This window comes from Platichthys flesus, chromosome 13 (genome assembly GCF_949316205.1).
Source record: "Platichthys flesus chromosome 13, fPlaFle2.1, whole genome shotgun sequence".
In the NCBI taxonomy this organism is placed as follows: Eukaryota; Metazoa; Chordata; class Actinopteri; order Pleuronectiformes; family Pleuronectidae; genus Platichthys; species Platichthys flesus.
Genome location: NC_084957.1, coordinates 14,847,814 through 14,873,506, shown reverse-complemented (window position 1 = coordinate 14,873,506; position 25,693 = coordinate 14,847,814). Strand labels below are relative to the sequence as shown.

At 43.7% G+C, this 25,693-nt stretch overlaps 2 protein-coding genes across 3 annotated transcripts; both read right to left on the bottom strand.

Annotated features, from left to right (window-relative positions):
- Positions 1 to 6,724: 6,724 nt before the first annotated feature.
- Positions 6,725 to 10,058, bottom strand: tnfsf13b (TNF superfamily member 13b). 2 transcript variants are annotated; one of them, XM_062403212.1, is made up of 6 exons: positions 9,511 to 10,058; positions 9,303 to 9,408; positions 8,695 to 8,751; positions 7,836 to 7,936; positions 7,411 to 7,561; positions 6,725 to 7,172 (listed from the first exon to the last, which is right to left on the bottom strand). In XM_062403212.1, the coding sequence occupies exons 1-6, from the start codon at positions 9,730 to 9,732 to the stop codon at positions 7,060 to 7,062; spliced, it is 750 nt and encodes a 249-aa protein (XP_062259196.1). In that variant the 5' UTR covers positions 9,733 to 10,058; the 3' UTR covers positions 6,725 to 7,059. The 2 variants fall into 2 exon arrangements, with proteins under 2 accessions (XP_062259196.1, XP_062259195.1); XM_062403211.1 differs by having other exon boundaries at positions 7,836 to 7,960; positions 9,511 to 10,054.
- Positions 10,059 to 10,307: 249 nt separating this feature from the next.
- abhd13 (abhydrolase domain containing 13) lies at positions 10,308 to 15,801 on the bottom strand. Its single transcript, XM_062402802.1, has 2 exons — positions 15,616 to 15,801; positions 10,308 to 14,449 (listed from the first exon to the last, which is right to left on the bottom strand). Exon 2 carries the CDS (start codon positions 14,413 to 14,415, stop codon positions 13,360 to 13,362), a length of 1,056 nt encoding a protein of 351 aa, XP_062258786.1. The 5' UTR covers positions 14,416 to 14,449; positions 15,616 to 15,801; the 3' UTR covers positions 10,308 to 13,359.
- Positions 15,802 to 25,693: the final 9,892 nt, after the last annotated feature.

The following is a 25,693-nucleotide window of genomic DNA, read 5'->3' as shown; positions in this document are numbered from 1 at the left end:
ACGCTGCCAAACACAAAGGCCCACAATCCAAGAGGACAGATGGGTGTAGCACAAACACACACACACACACGCATGCACCAACGCACACACACACACACACACACACACACACACCACCACACACACACACATGGACACTTATTGCCATAATACATTCCCTAGCCCCTCTTAACCATCACAACTAAATGCCTATAGCCCCATTCCTTACCTTAACCCTAACCTAAACCCAGTTCTAATCCTAAAACCAAGTCTTATTCCTCAAACAGCCCATAAAAAGTAGGTGAGAAAGTGCAATGTTTTCACTATCCAAGCGTTTAATTTGAACCTAACCTAACCTAACCTATAAAACATGTTGCATTGTTTACATTATGAGGACTTGTTTTTTTGTACCCACAAGAAAGACAAGTCCCTTTGACTTGAATGTGAGATTCAGTGTGTAAACAGATTCCATGTGCAAACAGATTTGTCTATGTTCTGGGGGGTTAGTGGTCCTTCTTGTACATCAGTTAACCATAATTGATTTTTTACACAATGTTCAACAGTCACCTCTTTGCATGCTGTCAACACAAGGGTTTAACACCAACAACACACACACAAACACACACACACACACACACAAACCGCGGGCGTGAGTAGCCTCTCAGCCATCTGAATGAGCCCATCTGTGAGCTCCTTGGAAACAAAAGCAGACTTTTATGTTCTTGTGTGTTACTCAGCTACATTCACAGTCACATCAGCCGGTGAAGCCTGCACCTCTCTGCTCTTTTCTCTCTCCTCCCACCCCTAGGCTCTTCTCTGTGTCTGTAATTCCCTGCTTCACGTTGCTTTTCCCTTTACCTCTCCTCTAACTCTCCTCCTCTGTCTTAACACAGAGACACACGCAGGCACCGTGCACATCAGAAAAAAAAACGACTGGAAGCGTGTGGCTGAGAGCGGCCCAAGCTCTTCTGAAACTGGAACCATTCCCAACCGACATCCAGCATATCCCCAAGGCTTTTTGGAGGGCTTCGTGTTTGTGTGCGTGTGCAGTGGGAACAAGCCAACAAACCTGTTTCCCTTTTCCTGCGCTGCCAGCCAGCACACATGCAACATCTCAGGGCAAACAGCAGCATACAAAGAGGGAAAATAAGGCGAAGAAACCTGCAGCCATGTGAGCAAAGATAACGCAAGAATATATACATTTGAAGAAACAGGAACAAAGAAAGACATTTGACGCTTTTGTTCAGTTATGGAGACAAATGAATGCTGGATGATGGGTTCAAAATCAAAGCAAGAGCAAATTGCCAGTGGTGGGCCACCAGGCCTTCTTTGACCAAAACCCACAGACAAACAAGAGACAAGTGGCACCTCACCTCACTGCAACGTTTCCCGTGGCCCCTCGATTCTGTCTCTCCGGCTGAGAGAAAAACATCCAGAGACGATCTGGTCTCAGCTGCAAAGATTTGAAAGACTTTCAGAGTGCACGAGGGAGGAATCAACTCCCAGCTCACACTACATCTACACCCATAGGCTAAAATCCACCGCTGACATCCCATCAGAGAGAGAGAGAGAGAAAGAGAGGGGGGGGGGTGTGTGCCAATTTGGCTGAATGAAGAGGGAGTAGTTAAAAGGGAGAGAGAGCAGGAGTCAGTGAGAGAGAAAGTAGAGGGAGATTTAGGAGTTTGTCGGTGAGTATGCCAGTGTGTGCCTGTGTCTGCCTGTGTGTGTGTATGTGTGTGTGTGTGCGTGTGTGTGAGAGAGAGAGAGAGAGAGGGGAAGAAATAGAAAGAGAGTGAGACAGGAGTTTAAATCTCTAATTACTGCTGGTTATCAGGAGCCCGTAAGCAGCTGGTGGGAATGATTGACGCAGGACTCTATGCACACACACACACACAAAACACCAGTGCCACAGAGTCTGTGTGTGTGTGTGTGTGTGGGTGTGTGTGTGTGTGTGTGTGTGTGCGTGTGCATGCTGTGAGTTTGTGTTAGGGGGAGGAGAATCAAACACTCACACAATGAACTAAAAAGTGAGACCAGAGTGAAAACAGGAGGACACACAAAGCAGCATGCGGCAGATGTGCGGAGCAAGAAGACCCGCTCCTCCCAACGCCATGCTTCCTCTCCACTTCCCTCTCATCTCCTTCTACTCCTTCCTTCCCCCCACTTTGTCACATAGCAGGAGATGGCTGATATTAGACATTAACCTTCAAACTGTAAATGTGTAACTTTGTCTTATTTTTCCTTGATGATACTGGTTGTGTCCGTCCTTCCCACTCTCATGAATGCAATACCCAAAGAGCCCTGTGAGGTTTTCTTCAGATTAGTTGGAAACATTCACTTTGACTGATTATATGTTGAAAGTTAGCACAGCCGTTCATTTGGGCTCAGGAGGTTGAGGAGGTTGAGACTGTGACTATATTTTCTGTAGCTTGAATTTCTCTCCATCTACTTGCTGGATTGGTGATGCATTTTTGTAGAGAGACTGATGGTTCCCAGAGGAGGTGTGCTGATGGTGATGATCTTACTTTTTCTCTAGCATCACTATGAAGGTCATATTTGTGGTTTTGAATGAAATATTGTAAAAAACACTCGAAATTAAATAAAAAGCTCAAAACAAAGCTGTGGTTAAGTGAAGCTGGGGCTGCAGTGTGCCCTCGATTCCCCTTAAAACAAAAACAGCAATTTATTCCAATGTACATAACAAACAAGTAAATAATGTAGAACAAGAACAAGCCCAGATGAATATTGCTGCTTCTGTGATGGTGCCAAAAAAAACCCCATAAAGCAGACTACAAAGTGGGAGCTGGCGATGTTTGTGTGTGTGTGTGTGTGTGTTTAATGTTTCCCTCTACTCTATATAATAGACTGATGTCCTTGAGAAAAAAGACTAGCGAAAAGCAAGATTTATCAGACTCAGCCTTATAATGTGCTCTTTTCTTGCGTACATGCAGATTGCACGACCGCCATTTCAATCTTGGTTGGATTCAATGCCGCCGCAGAAGAAGTACATGCATTATGGATGAGTTATATTCCAACAGATCCTATGTAAGCTAGGGAAAAATTAAAAAAAAAAGCTAAACGTTTGTGTTAACATGGTTAAAAAACAAATAAACCACCCGCTCTGCCGGGTTGGTCACGTTTTTCGGATCAAAACCAATTTGTGTCTCCTGAAGCTGAATCGATTATAAATCTACAGCATGGCAAGCGCAGACAACATGGTGTTTAGAGTTTAGAGTAATGGATGGCACAATCCAGTTTGTTGATAAACCAAATCCTCACTTAAATGAGAAATCCAGGCAGTGCTGCTGCCAGTTCGGCTGGAGGGCTCTGGATCAGCCTGATTACTTTAGGCTGACTGCAGCAGATCAGAGTAATCCCTACATTTTTGAGTATGTACACGGAATGACTGTGGTGCACACTGCAGCCCAGTGAGATGATGTGAGTGTCGTATAGTGTACATGTATGTGCATGCCTGTGTATGGTCGTGCATGTGCAAATGTATGTCTGTTATACAGATGCCGCGGCGCAGGTCGGAGTGTATTTGCTGCAGAGAGAGCATGCTGGGTTTTATAATCAGGATTCAGGGTTCACCTTTAGACCCTGTCATCAGTCAGACCTGTCCTCAAGCTCACAAACAGGGGACGAGGGAGGAGGGAGGAAATGAAAGGGCAGATGGGGACAAGTGATGCAGCCTGAAAAATGAGAGAGTGAAGGAGTGAGCGCGGTGTTTCCTCAACCAGAGGAACTTCGGCAGCTGCTGCGGGTTGTGTGGAAAGATAGTGGAGTCGCTCGACTAATTTAAAATGGTGATTTAATCAAAGTATGTATACACACTAATTATAAAGACTGACGGATCAAAGGCTGACACATACGCAGCATCTGCCTCTCATGTAGAACAAATATAAACCTGGATGAACCACAAATATTGACACTTTAATTGTATAAAGAGCATAGACTGTTTATGAGGATGGAAGACATGACTGATCCCCAAGGTCCCCCCCCCCCCCCCCCCCCATGTTAAAGTGGGAGAAGTGTTTAAATTCACAAAACAATTTTGGAGTTTCAGGGGTAAACAGCGTTGCAGCCAAATCCAATACAATTGAAGTAACTGGGGAGCACTTCTTTCAACGTAAAAGAAAACAAGACAACAAGAAGACAAACACAAACACAACAAATGCCTTTATACTGATCCTGTGGTATCATTCAAGTGTTAACTGATAACTGATCTGTGTTTATTAGATACAAACCAGCCGAACACGTTCACGTTATCGCTCCTCAGGCTCGCCTGATTCTGGTATTTCACATGATGGCCTGAGACGATGATGATATACAAAAATGAACGTGAGCAATGTTCAAGCTGGGTGGAGTGAATTTTTGTAAAATGTTTGTAAAAACTGATTTGTTGTTAATCATTCACAAAAAATACGAATGTGTTCAAAGAACGCTGCTCATGCACGACACTGCTCCTCTCAAGTGACGAGATGATAGACACGGCGTGATTGAACCACCAAGGTGCAAGTGCAACATCAGACATATGACACAAGCATGTTAGTGCATGCCCTCCTGGCAGCCATAGAGATTGAACTGCAGTTTGAAAAAAATATATTTTAATTCTTGGTTTGATGTACCAAGTAAGTTATTTCCGTAATTTTAGGTGGTTATTTGAAAAATGGCGGTGAAACCTCATGATTGACAGCTGACTGATTGGTTGAGCATGTCATATGTATAGACAGGACCTTGCTACCACGTGTCAATCCGCTGCAGACTCTGTTATAAATGTGCAAGACGGCAGCATTCATATCTGGCACATTTTGACCTCATTTGTAATAGTGGGAGGAAGTGAAGACACATCATCCATGTTAATATGAAGACAAGAGTACAACAACATCTACTTGAAAATCCCTTCATTGGGAGAATGACACAACACAATCAACACATTGTGTAATGTTGAAAGATTTACCACTTTTCCAATGGGATGAGCATGAGGAGGACTTTAAACACAGACATAGGGTTATACCCTGCTAACACCTGCCTAAAACACAGTAGCCATTATAAACAGCAACAAAACTACAAATTAAATTGCATTTGCTATAAAAAAGCTGTTACACTGCAACAATATCATATTTCTTGTCACAAGAACAATATGCGCTATAAGAACAAGAAAATCTGTATAAAGAGTGTATATGCAAGAAATAGCCTGCTCCATCCAACTGTTTTGTATGTGCTTAATATGGCTCTGTGCGATGGCAACATGTGTGTGAGTGTGTGAACTACACACAGTGTCAGCATGTGTACACAGCAGGTCTCATTTCACGATTCTCCGGTCAGACGCTGGTTTCTCTTTTTGAGAGGCGAGCCCACAAACGACATCAGCTTCCGCCAACACACCAGCCGTCACTATGGCACCGCACAAAGACATTTCTGAACCGGGGGGTGGGGAGAATCGTGCCTGATGCATTTATAGGAGAGGTCTGGGCTCTGCTTCCCTCTTCTATTATGCCCTCCTCCTTCTCCTCCTCTTCCTCCTTTTTCTCTCATTTTCTGTTTGTACAGCCGCCTGCTCTGTTTACCAGATCATCAAAGCGCTTCTCTGACTTCTATGGCTGCAACACCCTGACTCTGGCCTTCTCCCCTTGTGTGTAGTAGCTGCGTACAGCCTCTCTCTTCTCTTCCGCTCTCTCTTCCACTAAGAGCTACTCCTATCCATTAAAGTCCATTTGAAATCTTTCTTTCCCAGAGTTCTATTTTAGAGTTTATCCCCCCCCCCTTCTTTTCTCCTCGTCTCCCTTCTTGTCAAATGGAGCCATGAGTCCGAGGGCAATATGCCTGGTGCAGAAGTGACCACCCACTGGGCTTTGTCTAACTCTTTGCCCCAGCAGACAGAAGACCGGTCTGTCTGTCTGTCTGTGTGAAGGAGAGAGAGAGAGAGAGAGAGAGAGAGAGAGAGAGAGAGAGAGAGAGAGAGAGAGAGAGAGAGCAAAGAGAGAGCAAAGAGTGTGGCAGGTGGTGAGAAATCCCAGCACCAAAACATTTTAAATAACAAAATATGGTATTTTTTTTATAGGTTTACGATGACAGGGTCGTGAAACAAAACAAATAGCTGCTTCATTTTCAATTATGTTCTTATGTTGTCCGTTTATTATTTTTTCATGAGTCTCTTAATGGTTTTACTAAAATGTTTTTCTTTGTCAGTCTTTGTCACACAGCTTCTTAAAACATGGAACGATTTGATTCAAGTTATTTTCAGAAAAGAGGATCGACCACCACACAAAACCTCTGTGGCATAAATGAGCTGCTCATTGTATATTACCCGTCGGTGAAATAGTTGACATCAGTGTTGATAGAGTTCCATTATCCATACACATTATATTGTCTTGACATGTCATGCAAAGCCATGTATGATAATCAATAATCAAATCACGATAATCCAAAGATCATCTAAACATTAAATTGAATTGTTGTCCAGTCCTGTTGTGTTTCTTCTTCTTAACTCTTGTCTGTTCCTGCTAAGCCTAAATTTGATTTGTCACTTTGCTGCCTTTTTTCCGTCTAGTGGTCACCTTTGGAACAACAACTTCCAACCAGACTCCAGATGATGTCATCGCTTCAGACACTCACTTTAATGTCATATAATTTAGACATGTGCAAGTAGACAAAAACAGAACTGTGGCATTGGGATGACAACCAGACCCAGATTGAAACTGCTAAAAGAACTAAGCTTATGAGGAAAAAACGATTTCAGTGGTACAGTGATGGAAAGTTTATTATCAATGAATTTAACAGTATAGAATGAAGTGATACACAACCTTCAAGTCATATCATGTGTTTGTGAATATTTCAAGAAAAATTTAACTGATTCTGGCAGTTTTATTTTGAGAATATATTGTCCTGATGTGCGGTAGAAAAGAACACAACTAGAGCTATAGCATAAGGTACATATACGTGTAAATCGTATGAAACATCATTCATTCAGTGCAGAGATGTCTCTCTCCCTCAAACATCCAAAGTCAAGCTTCCCAGTATGAAACCTCTCTTCCAATGACAGCAGAGTCCCCCGGGTCCAAGGTGAGGTGACACCATTCAGGCCAGTTTGACAGCACCCAGGAAGGTGGCGTCTCCGTCCAGGGACACGCTGGCTGTGGAACGTGGGATCAGAAGCTCCAAGTGGTCACCGACCTCCAGCTTCACAATACCTGAGGGATGCACATGTGCCCATCAGACCTAGAAAGGGCATTCCCCTTCCCCCTCCACAGACATCTATCAACCAATTTCTGATGCACATTCAGTATGCAGCTATAGGCACACACACACACACACACACACACATACAAACACACACACACACACACACACACACACACACACAGGTTGACTCAAGAGGAAAAACATGCTGTCCTGCACCAGCTGTGAAACGAGTGACCACCGGCTCACCCCCTGTGTAGCAGGTGTTGTAAGGGTAGACAGGGTTCATGGTCTGGATGCAGCGGAACAGGATCACATACTGAGGCTCATCTCCCACCACGTTCCTCTTCCTCCGGATCACCACGTGGCCCATTGCAAAGGTGCTGTCCATGTAGTAGACCTGTGGGATCCAGATTTACTGGGTTAAATCTATGGGATGTGGTACCCGTGTGGGTTCTAACATGTGTCAACAGTCCGTTGAATGGTGGAGTTATTGCATCACTAGCACTTCCTCTTTCAGGTCAGTGAACCAACGGTATGCTTCGATGGAAAACACACTATTTGGATTCACAATGTGTAGATGTACCCCTGCTATGTCAAACCTTATGAATGTCGGACAGAGCAGCGGCGCCTCCATGTGGACACACTACGCAACGACAACAAAGAGTCTGTACCTGACTGTACACGAAGAAGAAGCCCTCCTCTCTGACCAAGATGCTGTCCCCGTCTGTCTCCAGGGCCGAGCCCCTCCTCAGTCCAGCCTGCCACGGGATACCTGTGTGCGGCTCCAAGTCAAATTCTGATCAAAAACAAATGAGACAACATTTCAATGCACCTAAAGCTAAAGATCTGATCCAGCATTCAATGAGCTAGTTGTAGATCGGTGCTGATCATAGGTGAATATATCATTTTCTATGATGACATTTTATTTTGACTCTAATATAGGTATATAGTGTTAATTGCAGAAAGCCAGATCTGACACTACTTGACTATTATTATTAACAAAACTACTACTACCACTCCTCCTACTACTACTTCCACTACTAATAATACTAATGATGATGACGATTGTACTTTATTGTCAGAACGAAAGTGAATTTTGTTGTCGGATAGCAGCTCCATTTACAACATAGTAGGCAACATAAAAATCTAGACATGAGGAAGCAAAAATACATTTGATATAACATCCAAATCACAAAAAGTTAACATAAAAGACAACACTATAAATATGTAACATTATAAAACAAAGGAAAATTATGCTCACAGCCCTTTAACGTACATGTGATCATAATTAATCTTAGGATTGACCGGTCCCCAAAGGAGTTTTTCTGTCTCACCTTATTAAATCGTGGGAACCTTGTATCTCTGGTTGGATAGTTACAATCTGTATTCTAGTTCTGGAAGCTTTTTTTCCTTCCCACAGTCGCTAAGTGTTCATTGTGGGAACTGTTTCTCTATGATATTGTAAGGCCTCGACCACACACTGTAAAGTGCCTTGAGATAATGTGTGTTGTGAGGACAGGCATACTCTACCTTTCCTGAAGGTTTTCCTGCTGTTGTTTGCCAGCAGCTGTAGACACGGCTGAGAAACTGGGACAAGAAAAATGTAAGAGACGTTAAAACCACTCCGCAGCTTTCTTCACATTGTCTATCCACTGTTGTGTCTAATTTTTCTGCTCTTTCCAGTATTTCTTCCAGTATTTCTACTTTCAGTTTCACCCCTGAGGACTGTTATATTGCACGACCAGATGGTGAGAACAGGCACGGTATCAGCTAACCACAAGGACATGAAACGTTCTTCCTGACAACATGTCTATCACCAGAGCTGATGAGTCATTCACACGTTGCTGTTGTTAGTCGGTTGTTCTGGGGAACGTTTCCTTCTCTTTTCATGGGTCCGGAGATATAGAGTGTCAAAACTGTAAAAGTCCTCTGAGACCAATGTGTGATTTTGAGCCGCATAAATAACATCGATGCGACATTGAAGTGGGAAATATCCTGACGTTAAGGCTCGAAGACCTTAAACACAGGAAATGAGGTTGGTCATATACTGTATGTCTTTTACAAGTATTCCAAAAACATTTAAATCACTCTCTTTAACAGCATACTGTCAGACTCAGGTGCAAACTCCTCTGTCTAACCTGATGTCTCTGCTGCGGCCACCAGCCTCCTCCTCCTGATGAGGGTGAAAGCAGGCTGCTGGTGTATCGTCTCTCGGCCGCTTCTAGTGCTGCTGATGTTCTCACTCTGCGGAGACACAACATAGTCCTTACAAACACAGTAGCAACACAACGTCGTGCACGTCTTCACACCTCTGCTGTGTGCGTGTTTTGTCGTGTCGCCTCTCACCTGGCCTACAGGATTGACCTCTTGACCCTCCTCTCGCCTGCGACCGACCTCGGCCCTGAGTCCCTCCACCTCGGCCCTGAGAGCTATCAGCTGGTACAGGGACAAAGCTGAGAGAGAGGACGAGGTGACGGCAGCGAGTGTCAGGAGGAAAATGGGCCAGGACAGCCTCCCTCCACCTGTCTCGTGTCCAGTCCCAGGCTTCACACCTGTCAGAACTGCCATCACAGCGGCCCGTACAATCCCTGGAGACTTCACACTGGCAGCATGACTGATCTCACGCCTGAACCGCGACGCCCCTCCTCTCACAGAATCGGCAGTTGGAATGGTGGATGTCGGTGTCTGGCCTCGATTCCGCTCGACTGGCTCTCTCTCAACTCTCGCTTTTTGTCCTCCGGTAGCCGGTTCCACTTTAGTCAGGGGGACTACGCAGAACACATTCAGTTTATATTTAAAAAAGAAAAAAAACAGCTTCCCCTCTGCTGTTCCGCTCAGCTGACCACACTCAGCTTCCTGCCTGACACATCGCTCCCGTCTTTCTCTCCATCTGGCTGCTTCAATATGATAAAACACATATCAGCTTCCGCACATGAAGACGGGTGAGGTGTGCGATCGAGTGGGCACAGGAAGGACGGTCACGGCACATGAGATGAGCGACATAGCGAAATAAGGAAGTAGAACAAATAACTTCAACTCTGGACGGCAACATAACAGAAAGACAAACGACCTGCTGCTCTCGCCAAATAAAAAAAGACATTAATCAATTCGGAGCTGGAACAAAAATCACACGAAACAAGAGCTTTCAATGTATCAATTTATTGCATGTTACAGTACAGAAAATAGAAAGTGAAAATGTGTGTTTACAAAAGAAGTTGTCGACATTGGTTTGGAGATAGAAAAGAAACACAAAGTCAAAATGGAAAAAGATGAGTCATTCAGATGTCATTGTTTTCTTCAGTGTACAGTTACTGCAAGTCACCGCAAATGTACACAAGGTAGGTCAGCGCTGTTCACGACTCTACATTAATCGCATTCCAGCATTCAAAAGGAAACCAACACTTTCAACAGAATTCAATCTGCTCTGTTCAAAACAACATAAACATAAAAAAAAAAAACACTACCCTTCCTGCAGTAGCTGGCAAATTATTTTCTTAAAAGAAAAAAGTGACATTCAGGTTTCGTCCATTTCTTTTCACATGTTGGACATTTGGCTAGAACAAGGACTCTTGTATTCCATTTGCTTCAGAGCAGCCACTGAAACAATAAAAAAAAAAAAAATGAGAATCATGAGAAGTCCCCGCTTATTTCCTTGAATGAAGAAATAGCACAGACGCCAAGCAACAGCAGAAGTGTCTAGAGCAAAAATTGTGAAACGAAAGGAGTGTCAATTCACATGGTTGCACAATTTAATTCCCCCCCAACATGTGATGGGATAAAATTATTTGAACTGAATGCATTCAGGTCAGCATATGGATTTGTAATATAAAACAAAAATGTCTGGTCAAATGTCACGCGAGAGGGAGGAAACACGATCAATAAATAATTTGTTATAAAGCACACTATGTTATTTAAGACCACGATTTACATTCATAGAAGCCTTCAGTCCCTTTCAGTTGGAATCGCTCTGACACAATCTGGCCTTTGGGTGATGTGAGATTTTGTTCAGCGTACTGTTAACAAAAACAGCATCAAATATGGCTGGAGAGATCAGTCTAGTGTTTTCGAATGGCTTTGATACCACTGCAGTGCAGCGAGCAGATAACAGTGTTTGAATCATCCGGCTCTGCTCCGTCCCCTGGAAGACCTTTGAGAAAAGTTGATCAACTCATGAGAAGCCCTCCAAGTGAGTAAAGCCATTTCTCCACACTGAGAATGGGGAAAGATGATCATCGCTAAACAAATTATTACAACATCTGATTGAAACAAGCTTATGTTATTTTGAGTTTAGCAACCGGTCACTGTGCCAATCCCGACTGTCTCTAACGGCCGTTTGGAAATCACTTGCTAGTCCGAAAAATATACAAGGGGACAATAGCAACAGCCCTTTTTCTGAATACAAATTTAAAAAAAAAATCTTAAGCTTAACACGAGGCCTCATAAATCTGTATTAGACAGATAAAAGTATGTGTTTGGAAATGTTTCCCTTATGGAATTTTTGTATTTCTATGTTGATGTGTCTGTGCTTGTTAGTTATCCAAGTCATGGTATTCGTGTTGTGCATATGTACATCATTAGCTTGTACATGATCAAGCCCAGTTACCTGCCCATGTCCCACTCGTGACAATGTGTGGTATCTGTTTCCATGACCAAGCTCTGGTATTGTCTGTGTTCCTAGCTTTAATTGTGGATGTCCGATGGTGGAACTGATAAAGTATAGGTGAAAAAAAATAAGTTTGTCTTTTCCCCCTGTATGCTATTGGTATTTAGCTAGACTTAGTTGAGCAACATAGAAACAATTACTGTGTGAAATGAAGTTGATTAAATTAGTTTATTAAAAAATGCCTGAATGATGAGTGATGAATCTGAATAAAGTCAGAGGTTCTGCCTTTGTTGTTTGCTTGCGACCTGAAGGTTTGGACCTGGATAAGAAGATTATCACACTTAACAGGATGATGGAAACACTTTGATAGGATTTTCTACTAATTAGACGTTACCCTAAAAAAGACCAACTCTGTGTGAGTCGGCCAAAGACTCATCTTAGTTACTGCAGAACCTTAGAATAATGTGTTTCTGCATTAAATGAGGTATTAGGAGAATCAGTATCAGTTTCAATCTTCAACTCGTTTGGTGTTCATAAAGACATTATTGGATTGTATTAGACTTAAAGAAATCTGAACCCATTCTTTAATAACAAACCACACATGGAGCAATTGCTCCACATTACAAGATCCAAAGTTTCTCCAAAGCAACTGGAGGCCATTTGATGGTAAACTCATTGTTTGAGAGTTGTTGTTTTAAAAGGACACAGTAACAAGGAGAATCTCTTGTAGCTTCTTCCAAACACACTGAAGCAGCAGCAGTTTGACAGGAAACAAGATCCGAGGAACATATTTTTAAAGGCGGAAGTATGAAGCATTGTCATCTAATCTTTCTGAGCACTTCATCTCAGTCAGTGCTCTTTTCCTGACTGAATATTTACTCAATATTGTTAAGCTGCGGTATCTGACAATATTTCCAATCAAATATATTAATATTAATCACCACACTGTCATGACATGCCAAGCTGCTGCAAGTACTCCTAGCCCCAAAGGGTAGAGAAAAAAAACAAAGATCCTTATGCGCCTCCAAGTATTGCTGTTGTTTGCGAACACTTCAACACAAAAATCTTAACAAAAAGGTCCCAAAAGTGCAAAATATTAACAGATTTAATATGAGTGTACTGTATATATACAGTATAGGCCTACATGTTATCAGTGTCTGATACTGTATACTAGAAGAAGAGTTAATTTCAAGTAGTAATCAATTTTCTCTGAAACGTGGTCATTAAACCGTTACATTTTTATTCATTTCTGCCCGACCCATTACAGCTGATTCTTCTGTGGTTGTGACATGTCTTGCCGTGTGGGTGTATGTGCTGGAGTCATTCATGAAATGTCATAAAAACATGCATTCATAGCGGCAACACAAAAGATCCCTTGAGGGTTTGTTACCCGCTCAAAAATCCTTGAAATAGTCAAAATAGACATTTTGACAAAAGGTAAAATCACAGAAAGAGTAAGATTAAATAAAAACCCAGAAAAAGCATAGAAAATGTACATTCTTTCCAAAATCAATTAAGTCCGTCGAATCCAGTTTGTGACTTCATCCAGCCCCTAGGTAGAAGTCGGCAGTCCCTCTCCGACAGATGGTTTTTCAGATGATGGTGACGCTCGCTGAGGTCTGATTACTCTCCTCGTGGGCGTGGCTCTTCAGCAGGTCTTTCATGAATTGCTCCAGACTAGCGAAGTAGCCCTGACACTGCCACGTGTCGTTGTGCGTTCCCTCTGGAAAGATGGCCAGGCGTTTAGTCCGTGCAGGAGACAGCTCATACAGTTGTTTCATCATAACTGGTGGGATGAGCTGGTCTGACAGGCCAGACACAAACAGCGAGGGCATGCGGCACAGCGCCACCTGTCGATAGGACAGGAACTGATTCCTATAGCACCACAGAGGCAGCAAGCGCATAGGTATGAAGGAGAAGAGCGTCGCTGCCATGTGGGGAATGCTGAGGAAGGTGTTTTCAACAATAACGGCTGCTACCCGGTGTGGGTTGGCTGATGCCAAGCGCACGGCCACAGCGCCTCCTAGGGAGCGGCCAAAGAGTACCACCTTTGTCTTGTCCAGATCAGGACGGGTCATGACATAGTCCAGTGTGGCCTCCGCATCCAGGTACAGCCCATCCTCACTGGGCTCACCCTCACTCTTTCCATAGCCACGATAGTCCACCAGCACTACATTGGCTTTCAGATTGACCAGCATCAGCAGGGCATTTGGCACCCTGTGACCAATATTGCCAGCATTGCCATGGAAATAAAGGATGGTAGGTGGAGCAGAGGATGTTGGGCTGTTTGGATTACCAGAGGTGACTCCAGGGGGCGTGTCCCCTCCAGTGTAACGAAGCAGGATGAGGTTGAGCTTCACACCGTCCTTGGTGCGGACGTGGACATTCTCATGTGGGATTCCGGTGGGCATGGGGACATAGAGACGAGAGGAGGAGGGCTGGTCAGGGAAGTAGAGGAGCACATCCTGAAATTTGTAGAGGATGCCTGCGACTGAGGCCAGGATGAGAGCGAGGAGGAAAAATCCTCCGTACAGGTGGAAGGTGAGGATGAGGGCCAACAGGGAGACTCGACAGGCCCCCCAGGACCAGGAGACCAGGGCGAGGGTACAACGCTCCACTGCCCCCCACAGCCTCCAGGGCTTCTCCATGGCTAGACACGGGCTGAGTCACACAACAAACACACTGCAAACACAGAGACCAATAAGTGAGTACAAACAGGAATTAATTAGGGAATCTAGATAGACATGTTTTGACAAACACAAATATGACAAACATTTTTTTACAATCTTGGCATTATTGCATACCCAAATCAATAAAGTTATTCTGGATATATTTTACTTAAAATAAAATATTGCCCAATAAATTGCTTACATAATCAGCATAAAATACCATGAAATGCAGGAAGAACAACACAAATATTAGATGTACTGTACTCTTGTAAAATATGACATTGTAAGAAATGAACAATTGATTATCATAATAACAACCTTTTAATGTTTATCTAAAGAATATTGTCAGGTTTGTGGAATGCCTGTTCAACAGTATTACACAAAGGTGTGGACAAGCCTAAACACACAAGCCATTAAAGGAAGATGGGACATTGAACCCATGTGGACTGATTCTGTAGTTCAGTCAGTGCAGCTACTGAACAGCACTTAGCATTACATATATCCGGTGTTCGTGCACCAACACAAATGCGTTGTGACTACGTGACTGGCACAGGTTCAGCGGCAGGCAGCTCCAACCATCACTCGTCACACACAGATAGAAAACACTGCTGGTCCTGGACAGATGTGCCCTGCTGGGCCTTCACCTGATGAACTGGATCAGACTGGTGCATCCAGGTAGAGCCAGAGTGAGCTGACAGTGTTGAGGAAACGTAAGCCCCCCCCCCCCACACACACAAACACACCTTTAGTGAACCAGGCGTGGGCAGATGTAGGAACAGATATGGCTAACATGCACAGCAGTGGTGCTACAATGTTACAGCACCGAGCAGGATACCGCGCTTCTTTCGCTGGTAGCTGAATCAATATTAGATCATCACTGTCACTAAATGTGAAAACCTGGCATGACCCCACCCAGCTGGCGACACTACCTGAGACTAGAGGAGCTGTGACGCCAGCCGGCTAACATTAGCTCACGGCTGATGTCAGCAATCGCTCAGGAACATCTATTTGTCGGGACTCTGAAAAACAGGGAATGTGACGCGACTGCGAAACCACAGCAAAGCTTCTTAAACCCTATCCAGCTGTTTAGCTCAGTAGCAGCGATGCTAACGAGGAAGCTAGCATCGGGTTCCTGACGGCTGCTGCTAACACAACTAGCCACCAGAGCCACAAACTCACCAGTCTCTCATTCTCAGGGCCTTGACTGCATTTTGGAAAGTTTTCCTCCAACGACACAGAGACACGTAGATACGGTCACTGTCACTCAGCTGTGAAGCGGCTCAGAGAAACTACAGTGAAGAGTTGACCGGTGAAAACCCGTGATGAGGGAGCTGCTACAGAGGAGAGCAGCATTACTGGTGTAACCGTAATCAGGTCCGTGTTGAGCTCAGCACAAGGAAGGTTCCTAGTGCTGCAGCGTTTTTTATTTTATTTTTGTGGTAAATTATGAACAAGAGAGAAGCATACACCGCTGATGTCCTGTGTTAATATTATAATATTTATATTACATATATGATGTTTATATGCTTATATTATTATTTATAATGTATTCTGGTTCATATAACCTCTGTGCTGTATGATTTTAGTCCACCAGATGCCGCTACTCGGCGGAAGCAGAAGATAATCCAGAAATCTCTGATCATTTGAAATACAAAAATGAAAGTAGTTGGTCTGGGGATGCTTCCTGAATAATGATCAGTACTTTTTCACAATATGGCACAAATAAGCAGGGGACAATACATATTATATATCACCATGCCTGACATAAAGCAAATACACACACATTAATATTTAAAAATGTTTGTACTTTCAAGTCAGAGTCGACTTTATTGTCAATTCTGCCATATGTACAGTGAAGTAGAAGGGATTGAAATGCAGTTTTCTCTGATCCATGGTGTAAACACAGAACATATATTATGCAGCATAATAAGTACTCAAGACATAGTACACAGTATGACACAGAAAATACTCAGTATGACGTCATAAGGCACATCGTGGTAGGATGAAAATAGTGCAAACTGGAATAGTGCAAAACTTGAGAGAGTCAATATTGCTGTTGATAAGAAATAGTATTATTGTATTCTTGATGTTGTTGTTTTTTCAATCCAATTTTCTTTGTACAGCTCATATTCACAAATCACAATTTGTCCCATAGGGTTTAACAAGGTGCGACATCCTGTGATCTTAACCCTCAACAGTGAGGAAAAACTACCCAAATGAACAGGGGAAAAATGTAGAAACCTCACAGAGAGCTACATGTGAGGGATCCTTCTCCCAAGACGGAATGAAGTGCAATAGATGCTGCCTGTAACTGAAGGCATCAACAAAATAACAGTATTTTTAAACATTGATTAAAAGAAACAATTTGTAACATGATGGAAGAGTGTGTCAATGTTTAAAGTATTTAAACATAAGAATACGTCTTATAGAGATGAAGGGAGCAGCAATGACATCTGAATTGAGGCGTTATGTCAGTAATGGTGGAGTGTGTGTGTAGGCGTGTGGTTTATCAAGCAGTCTTGTTGTAATCATAGCCCGGGATCAGCTGCCACCACGATCACGACCCATCTGACAGCCTACAGAAGTGGGTCAGATTGGAGATGTTACAGCTGTAACAACCTCGGCTGCTGACAGGTAGGGTGCCGAGAGAAATGTCCCTCGATGAAAGAACAGTAAGAGCAGAAAGCGTGTCAGCCCGCGCACAGCACTCATCTCACTTCGCGCTCGGCTGTAAAAATAACTCAACCTGCAGCCCCTGACATCTGCCTGTACAGTTGTGAGCGCAACAAAAATAAACAAAGATTTAATCAATTTGACTTGACTGATAAGCGGTGGCACTTATTTAACCTCCAATCATCTATGAAAACAATCAGAAAATAAACATGTGCCATGGGAAAAAAAGGAAGCAAAACTCTTCACATTGAATATAACATGTTGATGTTTTCCCCATCCGTCATGTGTGGTCATTGGTATCTCTGCATTTAACATCTTGCTCTCAGCGTGACCTTGGAGGACACAGACAGATTATGTGCAGACTAGCACAGCTGTCGGCCATTCAGCTCCGTCCTTGAGGTTCGTTGATTCGATTCCGCAGCTTCTAAGTCAGCATCAGAACCCTTGGCTGGCGAGTGCCAATCGAATCCGTTGGATGAAACCGACTCAGTCAGTAAATATCTGAAATGTATGAAAGCAATGTGTTTTTCTGTGTTAGTCATTGCTGAGGCAGAAATCCTGACACTGCAATCATGAGCATTGAGCATGCAGCATGGATGCAGTCGAGGTTGGAGGATGTGGTTTTGACCCATAATGACATTAACATTGTCTACTGTATGGTGACTGCACATATACGGCAGGTGGGCAAACAAAGAGGTGGATAATCTATAGGCTCTACTGTGGTTGGCCTGCCAACAATCAACCAGGAAATCTTGCAACCTGATATTTATCCGTATGTGTACATTTGACGTTGATGGAAACCTTTCCGAGCCCCTGCTTGTTCACAATCCCAGCTGCCAACAGGCATCAGCTGAGAGGTGATGCAGCACTGCTGCTTGTGTCAGAACAAGAAACAAAAGAAAAAGCTTTGACATTTCTGCAGATGTTACATTTTTTAACATCCATTGGTAAAACTTCTACTTCAAGAAATTATTTTTAAAAAGGGGAACATTGTTTCCTTTAACTAAATCATCACTACAGGGAGAGGTGTATTTTTTCAACTTGAATATAGACTTTAAGACAATATCCTTAGTATTATGCAGACTGTTATAAAAAGGAATGGTGCAGTATCTGTGGAGCAGTAGAGGTGGCAGAGACATGGGGATGCACTAACACACACACACACACGCCCACGCACAACCACAAACACACGCTTGTCTCTGTAGGTTAATGGAAGTGCTGTATTCTGACGGCTTCAGCTTGTAAGACTGACAGCTGGCAAGTTCACTTTTTCTCACCTACGACTCACTTACCTTTGACATTTGAGTCAAAATCTATTACACACACACACACACACAAACACACACACACACACACACACACACACACGCACACACACACACACACACACACACACACACACACACACACACACACATACACACAACCTCTAATACAGGCACACTCTCTGTTGCTCCCCTCCCCTATCCCACAACTCTATTATTTGAAATATAGCACTCTTAACAGCTGGAGGGCCCGGGCTCAATAATACAAAGCCAGAGCTGCAATAGGACAGGTAGTGACTCCAATGACCTGGCTGGGAATATCATATCATCAGGCCAAGGGACATGCTTATCATTCACCTCATGCCATGCACCCAGTGGCCTCCTTGGGACACCAGAGCCGCGGTGTGCAACTCTACAAGGCACCCATCATTCCCACTGATAAAAGGAGAAATTGCACTCTTTTGCAGAAGCCAAGCTATTGACACACGTTGATCGTTCTGTCAGTCCATCTCCGTTACGACATGATCTCCGCATGCACGAGAGTTGCTGTATTTGCATTTCTGCGGGGGGTGGGGGGGGGGGGGGTTGGAAGGACATGGTCGAGCTCGCCTTGACATCATAATGAGTGACTCCTCTTTGATTTGCAGGTCAACGAACGGCATGCACAAGGTGAGGGATGTGGTGTCCATGGCTACAATGTAAATGTGTCGTCACCTTGGAGACGGAGCGTTGCTTTGAGTCAGAGTGCAGCAACTGTACGAGACAGCGACAGTGGGAGTGAAGCTGTGATCAAGTGTCAGTCAACGAGGTGTAACGAGGCCGTACAGTGCACCGCGATGGTCTCATCAGGTAAGTGAAATAGGCCGAGTCATCTCAGGGCGCCTATCATGTCATGCAGGTGGAGACCGTACTCTCAGTGGTTGGATGTAACAAAGTACATTTACTTTGTTACTGGACTTAAGTACAACATTCATGTATCTCTACATTACTTAAATTAGTTATTTTCAGATACTTTCCACATTTACTGCACTACATATATCAACTAATATATGTGCTTTCTACACTACTAAATTTTTACAAAGCATACATACATGTTCACATTGTTTTCTATATTTTTTTAAAGTAATCAATAACCAAAATGGAATTATTCCACTGACACAATCTAGGTAGGATACATAGGAACCCGCCTCCTGATTGATTTGTATTTAATATTTTAAGGCTTATACTAATAAATCAAATATAATTTAAGTGAATTGGAATTAATTGAATCAGAGAGGAGAGAGAGAATGAGAGTGAGAGAGCGCATGATAAAAGAGAACAGCAAAAGAGAACAGAAGCACGGAAAATACATATGATAATAATGCTCAATAAACCACATTTCACTGCTAATTATGAAAACTACCACTAATAATCGTAATAACAATAATTATTATCATTGTGGCGGTGCAGCGTAGCAGCCCCATGGGGACAGTAAGTGGCTCACAATCACAGACACAGACTCTAGAGCTCCTGAGGCACCTGCATACAACAAGACGTGTGGCCTATACTGTGTGTGTGCCAGGAATACATGAGTTGGAAATTGCTGCATGTCTCAGACAATTAGTGGACCCCCTGTGGTGAACAGGCAGACGTTTAATACAAGCTACATTTATCTCATTTCCCTTGCAAATAAACCTTCTGTCAAAGCTGTGATGATATAAATCACTCTAATTAACCTGCACATACTGTATACGTCTCTGCACACACATGAGGCTATGTAGGCCTGAGGATTTGGAGACCAAGGCTATGAATAGAGCCATTCAGTAGAGTAATAAAGTTGATGAGATAGTTTCCTCATTGCCATTAGATGATGGACTCTCCGTTACTGGACCAATGCTCTGTGTACGCCCCCTTACCATGTTTAATATGTATTCACCATGATACGTTTGACACTGAGAGAGCTGATCGCCAGAATGCCTCCGTCATATTCTTAGCATCTTTCGAGAGTGAACGATGATATCTAAGCCGTCATTAATCTGCTGGTCTTTGCTCAACCTCCTCTGATGGTGAAGATGGATAATTAGCACATTTGACCATTGTGCCAAAAATAAAGATGAAACGAGGACTTTCAGAGAAGGCTTTCTTTGGCTCTCCAGACTCTCCAGCAGCCTCCACAGTGGTAACATCACTTGCCAGAGCTTCTAAATCAAGCAGTCTTCAAGTGGCGTATTAATGCAATTCATCTATCCTGCGCACACACAAACACACAGGCATGCACGCATACACACACACACACACACACACAAGCGAAAGGGCCAGTTTAGTCTTTGAATACAGTTGTATTTTAACAGCATCCCTGTGAGAACTCGTTAAAGCAGGAAAAAACAAAATATGTCTTATCTCTTTGAAGGACATTCTCTATTTGACGGAGACACAACCATGTAACAGTGTCAGCAGCGAGCCCTGTTTGAAAGAGTGCAATATCAAGGACATGCTGTAATTACAATGTGTTCAATTTGGCCTGTGGAGACTTCCGTCTATGCAGAGGGATAGAAGTCGCTGTCCTTGAAAAATGCAGCCACATTGTCTGAGGGAAGACGAGTGGTTTGCAGAGGTGGGGTAAACTCATAGACTGTAACCTGCAGGAATTTTTAATTCATACACAATCTTGTTGGTTAAGTTGGTTAAGTCATCCACTTAAAGAGCAAATTCACTCAATTTAGCGCAAGCTCAGTCACTTTGTGAAGGTCAGTCAAACCAGTAATGAGAGATTGTTTGAGTTGGTTTGGGAGATCACTCCTGACTGAGCTGATACACCAGGACATGTAGACTCCGGTCGCCAATAGAAACAGACAGGCTTGTGGTCCAGATGAAAGGTTACTGTTTTATCCCGTGGGGATGGAAAGGCCATCTTTCATTTCTCATTTAATAAGAGTGTGTGTGTTTGTGCATGCAGGTGTGGGTTTATTATGTGTATGTGAATGTGCAAAAAGGGACGGTTTAAGAAAGAGATCAGTCCTCTCTCAAAATAAGAGTTGACCTTTGATGAACTGATATGTAAAGATCCCAAATAAGGATGATCAGTCGCGCTTTCATAATATAGATGTTCACACCCAAGTTTACAAATGTAAACACATGAAAAATTAACTAATGTCATCAACACAATGTGAAGCAATAACCGTTCTGATGTTGTGCATGCTAACCAGCTAGCCCCAACCTGTCCTGTCCTTATAGATTGTATATAAAGGCGAGGGCTGAAACGTGATTTTGAGTGGCAGTGCTGTTTTCTTTTTACTTTTGAAGAAGTGGTCACCAGTTCATTCAATTGTATCGGATTAGGCTGAATTGCTTATTATACCTGAAATTCCAAAAGTGTTTTGTGGACTGAAACACTCGTTTCGGCTCGGCAGAGTGGTGAGGTGTAATGATTGAATTCAATTCTTTCTGTGAACTGTCCCTTTAAGCTCTGCTCAACTTCTGCCATACACAACCTGAGCAGCGCCACAACCACAATGCAATTCAGCAATGCATGAGGCCACCTTATTCAGAGTGAATGAGCCACGTTTCGGTTGACGCGTCCAACGAAAACGCAGAGTTACACACTGCACCTAGAATATGAATAGAATATGGTTTCCTGTGATATCAAGTGGAAACACTTACATTTACCAAAATGTAATCATTGTCTTGACAGTCGTGCGTCATGTTATGGAAGTAGGAGTGGAAGGTCATTGGGGTCAATATCTCATCAAATCCTGCCACTGTGTGTTACACTTAAAGACTAATAAGATTACTCACACCATACAGTACTTCCAAAGAACCACAGGTACTATTATCCGTCCATTTGAGACCTTTCAACAAATGCACTAGACTGATTGACCAATGCTACAATTTTACCGTCAATCAAAGACACAGAAATTCACATCTTGCAGCTGTTGTCAGGGAGTAATTATACCACAGCATGCAATTTTCAGACATATTTGCCCATACACGCTCAGTCCTCCCGGCATTGAGGGCTGCGTGGGAAAAAAGGGGACGGAAAGAGCAAAGTGTGCGAAGGAAAGACAGTATAGGAGAAGAGTCAAGGGAACGAGAATGATTGATAGGATGGGCCCACATACAAATCCATGCAGTGATTTACGTATCTGGCATCCTGTATCATTCCCTTTGCAGTCATATGACCCTGAAGCAAGTGAGCATAATAGCCATTGCTCAGGGAGCCATGTGATTTAAAGACAAGCGGTTGAACCTGTGAATCTGGACAATATATCACCGCCTCCCTTCCTCCTCGTCCCCTCTCGATCTCCACACTTGCTGCTTAGTTGTTGTCTGTTTCAAGCTATTTCCCTTTCTCACACAAACGAGCACACGCGCGCACACACACACACACACACACACACACACACACACACAGGCACCTCCCCACCTCACCCCTGAGGCCCACACAATAAGAGCTTAATGAAAAGGTACTTTACACTGGCGGCTGTGCACTGGGGAGATATCTTTAAATGTCACTGTTAATGGGAGGAATTAGCAGAGAGCAGGCTGTTCTGTATCTGTGAGTGTGTGCATCCTGATGACAGTGCATGATACCTAGTTAAATGAGTTACAGTTTATTTGTGCTACTGTGCGTCTGGGAGTGTGCACTTTTATGTTAGCCCACCATCCAGCAGAATACTGCTGCGGTTCACGCCGCTTGATTTATGTGGCCCGGGCCCTCGGCTCTCCGGACCCCGGTTTGATTACACTGTATCACCGCAGATACAGCCGTGACCTGCCGTGACCCCATAATTTACCCCCACTGCATGATGGGAGCCCGCAAAATCAGATGATGCCGATATTCCCGAGCTGATTGATTTAACTCTATAGTTTTGGCGTGTCATTTATCCTCCCATAGTCTCCCTCCTTGAAATCGAGTATCTCAGTGGTGCAATGCATCACGGCTCCAGAGCCTCGAGGACTACAGCGAGAGGGATTGATGTTCTTCCATGGATCATTGCTGAGGGGTTCTGTTTAATGGCTACAGCAACTGTTTACATGCTTGATAGAAAGGTGTTGAATGAATGCAGGTTGAAAATTGAAGGCATGCCAATGCTGCTGCTGTCTCATGGTCTCAGCCGATGAAATCATGATACGCTGAGGTGGAACAATGAAGGTACTTTCTTAGTCGACACAACCAGTGCTGAAATCATTGCCTATGACCTTTTCCTTAACTTTGCTCTGGCTGCGGCAGATAGTTACAGAGCCTTGCAGAGAAGATCGAGACTGCTAGAGAGAAGGGAATCAGCTTCCCAGTGAGAAAAGTGGATGTCCCTTTAGGATGGAAGGAGGTCATGACTGTGGACGTCTGCAACTTGCTGCCTCCCTCACATCAAAGCAGCTTTTAGGGATCGGTGAGCAGAGCTGCAAATTGGCGAGTAACACAATTTATAGCGACACAATCTTCTCACTTCGATACGGACCCAGGTTAACCAAATTTACAACGGCGCATCCAAAAAGGCGACTTGCGAACACCTGCTAATGAATGGCACTCCTCTGATTGTCTCACCCAGACATAGATTTTTAGATTTCCTGTAGATGCACCAGATGTGTACCGTGATCAGAAGTGGAGCACGCCACCACAGGGAGAAGGGGAGTGAATTTGCACGTGACTGGTCGACTGCAGAGTGGGTCTGCAAAGTCATCTGAGGTCGGCCGGTCTATGTGAAGAGGAATATGACGCAGGAGTAACAAAGGGTTTGGTAGAGAACGGCCCGGTGCCTCACAGAACCAGGCCCACATGCATACAGGGAGGGTTGAGGGCAGAGCTACATTCTAACAGCCATACAGCATCTCTGTGGGGGGGTGGGTGCATGTGATCCCCAGTGCTTTGATCCAAACTCAAACGTCGCCATGCTAACAGGCTAAAAGCTTGCTAAAGTTCACACCGATATTGCTTCCCACCAATAGTGTGTTGGCGTGCTCACGTTTGCTACAACATGCTTTTGTCTTTGAAGTATTTCAAGGCAATTGAGTGAGTAGATGTAGAGAAATGTCTGTATTTAATCGAGAAGCCAACTGACAGCGTACAGACAGATGTATGGTGGCCCTGAAAGCTCAATGCCCGACAATTTAAGAAAGCACAGAAGACACAACACATGCAAATGGACCAAAAATCCTCATACATTTTTAAAATACATGCAGATGAAAAAAAGACGTGCTGCAAATACTCAAAAGACGACAAAATACTCACAACGCATATTAAGTCACTTTTAATAGAATAGGTTGCTGGTTTGAGCAATTTCCAAAACAGATTGTTCTGACGGTTACGCAGTATGACAGAAAAGACAAATTGAGGAGTAAATTGAAGAGAGGGAGCTGGGAACTTGATTAGCCCTGTGAGCTGTGCTACACCACAGTGGCAGCGGCTGCTTGGTGATGTCCTATGGCTCAGCATACTAACGCTCCGAGGAGAACTGAGGAGGAGGAGAGGGAAGGAGAGGCGGGGGGATTGGAGCAGAGGAACCACTGGCCTTCCTCTAGCCTTATCCCAGGTAAAGTCGGATTCCTGTGAACACACCACTCTTACAGGGTGAAAAGTGACTGGGTCTCTGCACTGGATGCAGCTCAGATTGCATGTTTGCCAGGATTTGACTTAACCCCCAGTGCTTCAAAGGCTGCACGACGCAATTCTCCCCCCCCTCTTTCCCGTTGGATCTCGGGGCAGACACATCCCTTTCATCAGGAGGTATTTTTCTCTGACAGCACAGATTAGCGCGAGGCAAATGCAGTTAGAGACGCCAGGCTCATTTTCCTTGCTCACACACGTAGCCTTTACCAAGGCTTTTCACTAATACGTGGTTCATCCAAGGTCGTCCATGTGTTGTCGCTGTGAAATTCAGCATATGCAATTGTTGTACAATTCAAATCACATGAGGGAGATCAAGGGATATAGCAACAGCATTGTGCATGTGCAAGAGAACAATCATTGTTTTTACGTCAAGTGAATTCAATGTGCTAGGGGACTACGAGGTGGAGATGAGAAAAAGGATCAGAACAAGGTACTGTACATTCACCTGAGATTGGTTTTGACATGTGAGATGCTTGGTGACTCATTGGGCCTCAGTTCTCCGCCGGATTAAGGGAGCTTCAGTCTCCGTCCTAAAATTTCTGTAAATCTGGCCTTCTGCTGTTTACACTGGGGCTGAAGCTGAGATCGCAGGGACCCACTCCTTCCATCTGGAGGAAGCAGGCCCATGGATTTTGTGCGGATCAACAGCTTTGTTGACAGCACATTAAATCACCTTTTAATAGAGCCACTATGTATCGATTTTTATCTATCTGATAATAACTTTTTAATTATC

Excerpts from the sequence above, each read along its gene's own strand:
- tnfsf13b (XM_062403211.1), bottom strand. The coding sequence starts at position 9,732 with ATGGCAGTTCTGACAGGTGTGAAGCCTGGGACTGGACACGAGACAGGT. Across the intron at positions 7,562-7,835 it reads TCTTCTTCGTGTACAGTCAG|GTCTACTACATGGACAGCAC; the intron begins GTACAGACTCTT and ends TGGATCCCACAG. Across the intron at positions 7,173-7,410 it reads CAACACCTGCTACACAGGGG|GTATTGTGAAGCTGGAGGTC; the intron begins GTGAGCCGGTGG and ends TGCATCCCTCAG.
- abhd13 (XM_062402802.1), bottom strand. The coding sequence starts at position 14,415 with ATGGAGAAGCCCTGGAGGCTGTGGGGGGCAGTGGAGCGTTGTACCCTC.